Genomic DNA, 11,863 nt, shown 5'->3' with positions numbered 1-11,863 from the left:
GTGAAAGACTTGAGAGATTATTAGGTTTTGTTGTTGTGTGATGTTAATAGGATAAATGAATTCTTTTTTTGAGAAATTATTTATTCTATTTGTTTTTTTGTTTTGTAAATTAAAATTTGAATATGAAATGAATGTGATTGTAAAGGTTTTTCAATTTAGAGCTTGTTTGATTATTGAATTTTTTTTTTATGATTTTAGATTAATTTGTTTGATTTTAACTTTTTTTTTATATTTATTTTGTGAGAACGTATATTTATATTAAAAATGATGCAATTCGTTTAATCACAACGACAAATCATGACATAAAAAAATGTTAATTAATAGGTTATCGAGCTTGTAAATACACGAGACAATAATTAACTCACCGACGGATTCTACCGGTTTTCAGAACAAAATTCAGAAAACGTCAAAATAATAGCATTACAAATGATACGCGTCGGAAGACTATGATTATTGAAAATTCGACAATTTCTTTCCAAACAGATAGTCCATCAAAAAATAATTTTGATGATAACTCAAATATTGTAAAAATGTAATATAAGGCGCATCAATCCAAACTTTCTAACAATTGTAAATATGGATGAATCTTTGTTTGAATATTTATCATTTTTTAATATAGTCTCTCTATTATATCTTCATAACTATAATTATCAAATTACACCTCTTATGATTTCATTCACTAAAATCTTAAAACTTTATTTTATTAAATTTTAAATAAAAAAATATTTTAATAATTAAACCGTTCAAAATTCAAAATTTTCTTTTTCAAATAAGTTGAAAAAATATTTACTAGAAAAAAATAAAATAAAACAAGATCAAACACCAAGTATACAATAAAAGATGTTCAATATATTTTATGGATGATATACTTAATATCATTTTTAGATTTAATTAATATAAAATTTATTCTATAAAAAAAAATTCTATATCATTAAGATTTTAATCAATATATAATAAGCAAAATAAGGGGAAAAAAAATCCAATTACATGTAGTGAAAACTCATATATACATAATAAGAATACTAAGATATTGATTTTGGAACAATATGAAATTAAAGTGAAAATAAAATTATAAAACTTATTTGGTTATTTTATATATTTAATTGTATTTATAATATTCGGCGCAGAATCGAGGTGAAATCGGGGTGGAACAGGTCGGGGGACACAAATACCATCTCCGCCCCATCCCCGTTTGGTTTTGAGGAAAACAACTCGAAACAGGGCAATTCGGCTCGGTTTTAAATTGTCATCCTTAAATAAGAGGTGTGTGAGGTCACAATATAAGAGATGAATTGTGAGTGGTGGTTGATTTGTCGAATTGGGGTAAAAGAGGTCGTAGTAAAGGAATAAATGTCGGGTAATAGTGTGTAAAGTAACCTAGCCTTTTTTAAAATAAGAACAAAATCTTACAACTTCAAGTAAGTTCCCTAGACTAACAAAATTTTGTGTGTAATTGATTTGATTAATTGAAGAAATTTGTTTTTTTTTTAATGAAAGAAGCATATGATACGTCTCTTATTTCAAATTAGTTAGTGAGGCAAAGATATAGGCAAGATATAATGTCATTCTTCACATGTAGAAAACTTATTTTGTGGGTCAATTGAGATTGATGGTTATTTTGATAGAGAGATAAGAAGTATGTAAGGTCACGATATGAGAGATAAATTATGATTGATGGTTAGTTTGTTGAATTGGGAGTAAGAGAGGTCGCATTAAGGGATTAAAATGTCAATAATAGTGATAATAGTGTGTAAAGTAAACCGACATTACTTTAAACTAGCATGTAAACCGTGCATTTCCACGAGTAATAATATAAAAAATCGTGAAAAAAATATTACGGTAAAAATGTTTATGGGCGGGTCAACCCACAATCCGACTCAAGTATCCATTTATACTCACATATATATCCAAATTAACCACAGCTCTCGACCCGACAATCCGGACACTTTAAAAATTAAGCATCATTAATTATATATATATATATATATATATATATATATATATATATATATATATATTAGTTAGTTAAAAAGTTGAACTTATATTGTTAAAATGTCTCGCGTTCATCAAATTTGGTGTTGAATTTAAAATATAAAGTGTTATTAGCCTAGTTGGTTAAAGGGTTGTATTTGTTATATCATTTTTAATTTTATTTTTAACCGTTTTAAGTTTATGGGCGGATCAACCCACAATCCGACCCAAATATCCATTTACTCTCACATATATATCAAAATTAACCACAGTTCTCGATCCGGAAATTTAGAAATTTTAAAAATTAAGCATCATTATATATAAATATATATATATATATATAAGAGAAAAATATATTACTTATAGTTTCAAATAAGTTCTCTATCCCGATTAACAAAATTTTGGAATGTAATTGATTTAATTTCTTAATATAGACTATTACAAAAATAATGATAATAATCAAAATGACGATGACAAGAATTAAAAAAAATATAAGAGTTAAACTGATGTGTGTATTAAACTTATTAACTTTTATTAAAAGAAATAATAGTTAAATTTACCGATTTATAATAGAAAATATTGAAATGCATAATAAATTATACAACACCTCATAATAAATAATAATTTTAATAAATATAAAGTTCTATAACAACTTGATCTTTAATATGAACTATAAAAACTTAACTATTAAAACATTTAAAATTATCCTAATCAAGTGAGTGTGTACCAATTTTAGTATACCACAGTTCAATCTTACTTGGAATTCGGATGGAATCAAATTCAAATTGGATTAAGATTCTTCAACTTATCTAAACGAAAATATATATTATTTTTCTCAAACAAAATTTTCTTGATCAATATTATTCTTCTTTTTTTACTTTCTTCAATAAGGATTCATTTTTATTGAGTCAATTATAATATTTTAAATTAAAAACATAATTCATTAATTCTATTAACAAATTAAATGTTAGTTTTAAAATATATATATATATATATATATATATATATATAATATTTAAAATTACTATTAGGCAGAGAAAATACTATTATAAATAAATAAAAATAATTATAACAAAAATAATTAATACAAATTTAAAATATAACTATGATTTTTTTTAATTAACTGATTTATAAAAAAATGAATTAAATATATTAAACATTAATTAACAAATAAACCTATTAAGCAATGAGAAACAAATAGTTAAAACTAGATTACCCAATCCAATATAATGATTTAAATTATAACATATATAAATATAATTTGAACTTAATAAAAATGATAAATTTACATGCTCCTCAACTAAAGAAATCTAAAGCAAGCAACTCATCATCCATATTTAACATCAATATTAATGACTAAAAGAATACAAAATCACATCTTATTTTTCTTCAACCATTTATCCAATTAACTCATCAATCACATCTTATTTTTCTTTAACCATTTATCCAATTAATTCATCAATCAAAATAATTGTACTTTACTTTTATAAATTTAACGTAATATCATCATATCACTGACGAAAAAAAGATAAAAGGTAAAATGAGAGGAAAAAAGAAAAAAATTATTATTTTTTCAACGAATCAAACTACGCCACGTTATTCCATTTGCCCAATTATTTCTCATTAATAATTTAACCAAATAAAAATTTTTAAAAAAAAACTAGGAAATAGTACTAAATGAAGTACAATCTTCATCCAATCCATTAGACAGATTTCTTCAATCATGCATTATTCCAATGACATCAAATAGGTAACAAGTTTACTTTGATATAAAACTCTTGTATGATAGGCCAATAAGCCATTCAACTTAAAACTAAACTCTTCCGTTTATAAATAACATGGTCCCTCACCCTTTTTATCGCAAGGGAAACTCGTATACATCAATCAATTGATTTCAGTTTATAGAAAACAAAATGGTTATAATTTCTGTAGACCGATACAAACAATAAAAAAGGCAAAGGAGAAGCAAAAACCTTTGATGATTTAGAGAACTCTCGTATCTCCTTCCTTGAGTGGTCTCGGCCTGCTATAATCCAGCATTGTTTATCGACTATTTATTACCACCGATTTGGTTTCACCAGCAAACAAAACTGGCCTCTCATCATCATACAATGATTTTCATGACAAAGAAAATTGTCAGGATTAAAACAGCGAACTTGACCGTTGGATTTGCAAGATGGTCGTTAATATTCTGCCACCTGTAAGTTCAACCAGTAGATAGCTGCTGATGAATCCTGTTAATCCATTTTCACATTGATAATGATATTCGGAAAGTTTTTAATATACAGAGTTCCAAGTAATAGAGAAAACGAGAACTTGTGTAGACAATAATCAAACCATTTCCATTATGCTAAAGCCTTGTTTCGAGCTACAAAGAATCCAATAAACTCTAAAGAGATAAAGAAACAATCACATAGATGCTAAATAACACTGAATCTAAATGACTTTCAATTTTAACTTGGGCAATTTTCGTATAACCATTTGGAAACACTTTCTGGAGCTGGATCTGAGTCTAGGTTTTGGTTTGAGTTTGGACGAGAAAACATCGAACGAATTTATGAATATATGTCTAATTAAGTTACGATCCAGAACATTACCTCATCAAAGCTCAGGCCCAGCTCAAAAAAGTGTTTCCAAATGGGCCAAGTGTGAGAGATTGTGATCAAATACAAGTTTACAAATAGGTCCAAATTAAGATGCCTAAAAAGATAATCCAAGATCTAAAATGGATGACAGATTTAAATATGCAAGAACAAAGGAGTTGCCAAATCAAAATAGAATCCTTACCATTGTTCCGTCAAAGACATGTCACTTTCCTGAACAATCTCCTCTTTTGCAAATTCTTCTAGGATGATGCGTTGGCGGTCATTTACAGCACTGCATACAATAAGATTGAGCATGAACAAAGTGAGAGCAATGCAATCTGACCAATATCCATCTGCCGTCCTTGCTATCTTTTAAGCTAGTCCTATAATACACAGAACATAGATTGGTTTCTAGAAGAGAGCAAATGAAATTCAGGGGATCACCTGGGGAATTTTATGCGAAAGCGTACATACTGATCACCACGGTTTACAAAATAACCACTTCTGGGCAAACCTGCCATGAATTATTTTTACGAGAAAAGTGTGTCTAAAGATACATGTATGCGGTTCAATCAATGTTGAGTAAATTTCAGTGGGAATTCATACCTTTGCCTCTTAGAGATACAAGTTGATCATGCTGAACTCCCTTAGGTATCTATAAGAGACATAAGTGCAAAGATTAAAAAAAATGAAAATCACCAACCACGAGAAACCAACATTTTGGTTATTATGGAATGCAATCTAATGACTCTGTGAAACCAAGAGAGATCATTTCAACAATGAGATTACAAAGCGCTATTTGGTACACACATTTTTCAAGTGGATCGTGATGCGGAAGATTCGTCATTTGTTATGTTTCCCGAAAAACACAATGATCTAAAAAATAATCTGGGTATAAAATAATTTGGATCATGATCTAGATAAAAAAAAATTCTATACCAAATGAAATAAACAATTAAATTATAATTTGTATACGAAATGAAACAAAAGAAAAGTCACACTATAATCAGTATTATGACGCAAAAGATATCATGTACCAAAAAAAATATCAATTTCATTTTAATTTTTGCATTTTGCGAGGTCGTGATTATGACAAAACTAGTTTTCAAATACTCTTATAACATACCTTGATTTGTTCCTTCCCATTAAGAGTGGGTACATCAACCTTCCCACCAAGAATTGCCTGTTAAGAAGATGGAAACATTAGTTTATGCGGTAAATCAACTTTTTCTGTGTTTGCTTAACGTTCTTGTGAACTTAGGCTGACTATGGAATCTTCGCAAAACTAAAAAAAGGCCTAGCACCTTGAACTTATCAATATGCTCCAAATCAGATCCTCTACCATGACAAGTCCCAAATAAGAGCATGTATTTGAAAATATCCCAAATCAATCATTTTTCTGACATTAGTTATTTTCAGTGAACATAGTAACAAATGGTGCTAAGTTCTTCATTGAGATTCATTGGGACATTTCACAAATATAGGCTGTCATTTGGGATATTTTGACAAGTTTAGGGGTTCCAATTTCCAAATAGATATTTGATCAGTCAGTCACATACAGACGACTTACATACTCTCATTTAATTGCTAGGTCATAAAACTCATAACTATTAGCATAAAAAATAGAGGAAATGAGCATATGTTCATGTTGGAAGTATATTAGTTGCATATATTGCTCTTATCCTCCATTTTTTTTTTCTCTTTTTACCTTAGTTTGATATACAGATATAGAAGAAGGTAGAAAAGAGACACAGTATCAAAACTTAGAAAATATTTAAACCTTCAATAAGCATTTAAATTAGATTACTGGCAAGAAAAGACAAATAGAACAACAACTCACTTGTGTAAAGCTAATAGTTGTGTCAACATATAAATCTGCGCCATCTCTAGTAAAAGTAGAATCTTCGGCAACCTGAATGCCAAAACGACCAAAAAGATCAAAAACTAAAATAAGGGTGAGGTTTAAACATGAGCCAGTGTAAAAATTTTACTGTTAAACAGAAAATGGTTCTACAGTGAGTTTTCAGATAACTTCAATGGTAGAATTTGTTGTAACAGCAAAAACAATATCATACAACAACTGCAATTAAGAGTCCAAGAAAGTTAGGTAGAAGGGGTAATGCCTTTATCTTAATGAATAAGCTGCTAGCCTGACCTCCTCGTCCAGGATTACCAGCTTTTGGAACGCGAATGGTATCCCCAGTATCTACACCTAATCAATTTCAAATTGCTAAGAATTAGTAACAAACAATAAAGTATTAGAAAAAAATGTTTAGGCAATGTTTGATAACCCAGTTATAACTTAATCTAAATGATTTTTTAAGTGTTTATTTTAATCAAGTTCATTGATAACTGCTACATGGATTCTTTTTTTTGATAAATGTTACTTAATCATTTAATTTAGTCTAATTCTAGTATGAGTATTTAAAAGACAACTTAACCCTGCAAATTAAAACTTACATTATTATAAGGGTAAAATAGTCTTTAAGTACTTTTCCGACAATAGTTTCACATTTTATCTAATAAGCTTACTTAGCTCTTAGTCAAAATGGAATGCTTAAAATTCAGATCTTTTCATTTGATTTATCATCAATCATTTTTAAGATACTTTAATATTCACACTTAAAATTCAGTTTTCAGCATTCAACACTTAATTTTCCTTTTTTTTTTTTATCAAACGCGCATCTTTTAATTTCTTCCTTCACATTTGACACCATAAACAATGTCCCTAAATAGTCCAACGAACCCAGTGAATCTTTAGAGTCCAACGTTCATAGGAAACAAGCATAAAATAATAGAAAACCCACATCAAACTTCCGGAGATGTTCTAGTAATTTTTCTGTCATCTATCAAGCTATATGAATTAAGTACAATTTTAAAGCTTTGATAAAAAGACACTATACACCCTAATATCAGCTGCTCAAACTTGTATGAGTCATTCCTAAAGATGGATTGATTTAAGCATAGGATTCAACCTTTGTTTAACAAGCAAATAAACTGAACCATGTAAATATGTTTGGCAATAAGGAAACTAACCTCCTGGAATTGTGATTTTTACCTCCTTGACTCCTTCTACAGTCCCTGATCCTCTGCATTCCCTGCAGTACTCCTGTAACAAAAAAGATTAGGCAGAAGAAATATTAAGCATGATGTAGGAAACGTTTTTTAAGCAAAAGTAGGACACAAGAGTCAAATAATTAAGTCCATAAGACAAACAAACCTTAATAATTCTCCCATGCCCTTTGCACATACCACATGTTGATGAAAAAGGAGGTATTGTAACCTAAAAAAATGAAATTACATCACATTTACAGAACACAGCAGATACAAACAGTTTTTCCTGTAGAAGCTGCACATAAAAGTACTTTGTTAACTGCCATTTATTAAGATCAAGAGCTACTTACTCTCCCAGCACCTTCACAATTTGGACAAGTTATTTCCCTAGCCGTTGGAGGGTAGCCATGGCCATCTAAAATTGAGCACTGGTGTCAGAAAAATTGTCACAGGAAAAATAATATGCAACTGGATTTACAGAAAATATAATACTTGTAAACTTTGTCTCCTTAATAACATCTTCAGTTATAAACAAAATGCACTATATTTTATCTGCATTCATATGTATGGATGGAATTCCATCAAAATGCTCAAGCAACATCAGTAGTAGCAAAATTGGTAAAAGTTGGGATAATTATAGTCCAGAAATGTGTCTTGGTATAAATTAAGCAGATGCAGGGATAAATGGAAATCATTTTTGGACTATAAATCTTAAAATCAGAATCTACATATATTAAGCCTTTGAGAATTTGTTCTTCATTGCCCTCAACAAAAAAATGGGGGAAATCACAAGGAATATATGTTCAAAGTGTTTTATCAGAATTAAGAAACAAAATTACTCACAGCAAGCATCACAAACAACATTTGCATCAAATGACAGATGCTTTGTGCATCCTTGAACAGCTTCAGCAAATGAGAGAGACATCTCAACCTATATAATTCATGCCAGAGATAATATAAGTAGTACATCAGCATATACTCACAAAACATGTCATCAAAAACAGAGCATAGCAGAGAATTGACCTGGACATCAGATGGTAGATCCTCAAACTTATTTTCAAATATCTGAAAATATCAAGATCTTAGTATGAAGTGAGTGCAGATTATTCAAACATTAAAAAGAAGTATAATATGAATCACAGTATTGTTACCTCTGAGAAAACATCACGAAATGAGCCAGAGAATTGAGTCCCATAAGTCCGACGAAAGTCGTCTGCATCATTTGCAGAATATTTTACATCTTCTGATCTCCTAGAATGTTCCTTCATTAAAGAAAAAATAATAATAACAATAATAATCTGACTAGCCACAAAATCTTTATAAATTTACCAATACTTAGTTTACTCTAAAAAATTTTGAACAGCATGAAATAAAGTTAAGAAACACAAACAAATCCTGTAAGGGGAAGAAGAATTACGTTGTCATATTGTTCTCTGCTTCCGGAATTTCGCAAAGTCTGTGAACCACCTTCCCAAGTCAAAAGAATGAACAAAACATGGCATAAAAGGAAGGGAAAATGAATCTATAGCAGCATTGAGTTATTTTCTTCTATTTTCAATGCAGATTCTCAAATAAATGGAAACATCAGACTGACTGGGAAAAATAAGAAACATATTTTAAAATGTAGCTTTAAATAAAAACATTGGCCAAGACCTCATAAGCATCTCTTATCTCTTGGAATTTCCTCTTTGCAGCAGGACTGTTTTTGTTTGCATCAGGATGATACTTCTTGGCGAGCTGCATCAAACAATGAACATCAATTACTGACAGCTCTCAGAAAAAAAATTACTGACAAATCTACAACAAGCAAGATGATAAGCTAACAATCAAATATTTGAAAATAGTTCAACAGCACCATCAATATATATGCTTTCTAGACAATGTTAAATTTCAGTTCAAGGAATGCCTAACAAAAACTTTATGGGATATCTTGAGCATATAAATTATTCATAATTTTATTTCTTACGTTACATGATAATGCAACATCGTAGGTCCATTTATCTATCAAACTGAAGATATTAAAGCTAACATGCAACCTTAACATGGAAAACATGAGGCAATTCAACACTGACTTATTCTTGAAAATCTTCAGGCAATTCATTTCAATGTATGCAGATGGAATTCATAGGTTATAGGATATATTATAGGTTTTAATTCCTATAATATATCAGGAGCTCTGTATTCCTATTTTTTGTTGTTTGCTAGGACTGTGTTAACGTTTAGCAACCACCTATGTCTAATTTTGCTGCCAGAATATATGGAGTTACTGATTAAGAAAAGTATTATAACTATGAGAAAACTTTATCCCGTCTTAAGTTAAATCAGCATATTCCCAATATACAGGTCCAGTCCTAAGTTGCAACGCAGCTCGACGTAAAAAATATCTTGATCGTTGTTAAAGGAGCCCTTTTCAATAACTTCTATAGTCAAATGTGATTATCTTGTCCTCTATAGATACATCAACATAAACTATTGCACTTTATTTGAACCAATAGTCTCTTATCTACACAACTTGACCACTTTTAACCTATGTTCTCTATTGTTTTCACTAAACACGCGGTGAAAGAATTGTAACATTTTTCTTATTTTGAAGAACTAAAATCTATTCAAGCAGCAAGTAGTGCGACCATTTGCAAACCAAAATCAGTATTTTTAATATGGTTCAACCTTTCTTTCGATCCTGTGAACAAGATCAACAAGTCAGGGCCACGTCCTAGCATAACAAAACATCTCCATTTCACATTACTGGAAAAAATATGTGGGTAAAAAACACATGTTAAGATTTTCCAGATACAGATGAGGAACATAGTCGCATTATTTTGTGGAAATTATGGTGATAACCTGAGATGGATATCATAAATATGCAGTTTTCCTAAACTAATAATTTTTAATAAATTGAAGAAAACAAAAAAACAGAAGTGGAAAAACATAGTGGGAGATGATACAACATAATACCATCTGCAAACAATTATAAGATTAAAAGCATTATTTTTCATTTTCCACAAGTGAATTGTTAAATGCACTCACTGCATGATAAGCCTTCTTAATCTCATCTTGGCCTGCACTTTTTGGTACACCCAGAACTTCATAGCAATCACGTACCTTGGAATAACAGCTTGCTGTCATGAAACAAAAGGGATCAAGATTGTTTTTCAGTACCGTATTTCAATTTGCATCTCAGTAATTATTGCAGTGATACAAGGTAAGGAAAAATTACAATGTCTACATAAAGAATTGAATCAAGAAATGTGAAGTTGAATGGAGACTAACATGTTGCATGAATAAATCGTTGTGTTGCCAACCTCCTTGGAATTGTGAAATCAGCTGGTAAATGAACAAAACTGCTATTGTACAAAGCTTTCCACAAAACATAAGCAATATCAGCAATTATGAAGTTATAGTCAATCAAGTTGAACATGAGATTATTTCCTACTACAGTATATGTGTTCATCAAATCATTTCCTGGCCAATTTCTCTACAGAATACAGAGATGGATGTCTACAAATATCCTTCTTGTATTTCTGAAACTAGAAAATAGTTATTTTAACATTCTAGTTAGAAATTAATACATGATTAGTTTCCAATTGATTCTAACAAAAAGAAAAGGCCGAATTGCAGCTTATAGTAAAATTCTAGAGACATAGACTAATGTTACTGATACGTTATAGACTTAATAGTCCATTTGATAAGCTTCATACACTTGATGTATGCACAAATTTTATTGTTAGAACTTAGAATGGCGAGTTCTTACAACGGCAATGAAGAAATGGCAGTCGAAAGGGCAAAGGCAGCTCTGCATCAAAAGCTGATTCTACATTCTTCTGGAAATGCCCCAACTGCGAGTTTTTGCGGAGCAAACGTCGAGACGCAAACCTTAACAAGCTCAATCTGTGCATTTAAAGTATATTAGAAATGAAGATAGAAAAATCTCTGATATTTGTGAACTGTAGCATCGTCCGCGCAATGTGATTAGGGTTTAACTTGTCCTGCAATTCTCATTGTTATGACCCCTTCTGGGTTTAAGACAGTTTGACAAATTGAGTCAACTCGATCATTCGTCCGATTCTAGTTTAGGGTTTAAGTATTGATGCTGCTCTTATTTATTTATTAAACATGATAATAATTGTAAAAATACAACCACAAAATATGATATTAGATAATAAAAAATTATTTATAAATATTCATATTACATATTAGGTTATCGAAAAACACGATTAACTCATAAACTGTTCACAGAAATTCCGGAACGAAAA

The 11,863-nt window shown here is 29.9% G+C and overlaps 1 protein-coding gene across 2 annotated transcripts; it reads right to left on the bottom strand.

The window, feature by feature from the left end:
- Window positions 1-3,687: 3,687 nt before the first annotated feature.
- On the bottom strand, window positions 3,688-11,623 carry LOC124927563 (chaperone protein dnaJ 1, mitochondrial). 2 transcript variants are annotated; one of them, XM_047468005.1, is made up of 18 exons: window positions 11,362-11,623; window positions 10,881-10,967; window positions 10,638-10,729; window positions 9,264-9,347; window positions 9,028-9,066; window positions 8,762-8,872; window positions 8,634-8,675; window positions 8,454-8,541; window positions 7,961-8,025; window positions 7,777-7,839; window positions 7,593-7,665; window positions 6,680-6,768; window positions 6,397-6,468; window positions 5,683-5,739; window positions 5,163-5,211; window positions 5,001-5,070; window positions 4,759-4,848; window positions 3,688-4,205 (listed from the first exon to the last, which is right to left on the bottom strand). In XM_047468005.1, exons 1-18 carry the CDS (start codon window positions 11,504-11,506, stop codon window positions 4,178-4,180), a joined length of 1,344 nt encoding a protein of 447 aa, XP_047323961.1. In that variant the 5' UTR covers window positions 11,507-11,623; the 3' UTR covers window positions 3,688-4,177. The 2 variants fall into 2 exon arrangements, with proteins under 2 accessions (XP_047323961.1, XP_047323959.1); XM_047468003.1 differs by having other exon boundaries at window positions 3,688-4,169.
- Between the last annotated feature and the right edge of the window lie 240 nt (window positions 11,624-11,863).

The sequence above is a fragment of the Impatiens glandulifera genome, chromosome 2, assembly GCF_907164915.1.
Source record: "Impatiens glandulifera chromosome 2, dImpGla2.1, whole genome shotgun sequence".
Taxonomy (NCBI): Eukaryota; Viridiplantae; Streptophyta; class Magnoliopsida; order Ericales; family Balsaminaceae; genus Impatiens; species Impatiens glandulifera.
Note: the sequence above shows the minus strand (reverse complement) of the source record. Positions and strands in the feature narration are given on the sequence as shown.

Coding starts and splice junctions, on each gene's coding strand:
- LOC124927563 (XM_047468003.1), bottom strand. CDS start 11,506: ATGCACAGATTGAGCTTGTTAAGGTTTGCGTCTCGACGTTTGCTCCGC. Junction 9,067..9,263: donor AGATAAGAGATGCTTATGAG/GTCTTGGCCAAT, acceptor GGTGGTTCACAG/ACTTTGCGAAATTCCGGAAG. Junction 4,170..4,758: donor ATGTCTTTGACGGAACAATG/GTAAGGATTCTA, acceptor TTGAACTTACAG/GTGGCAGAATATTAACGACC.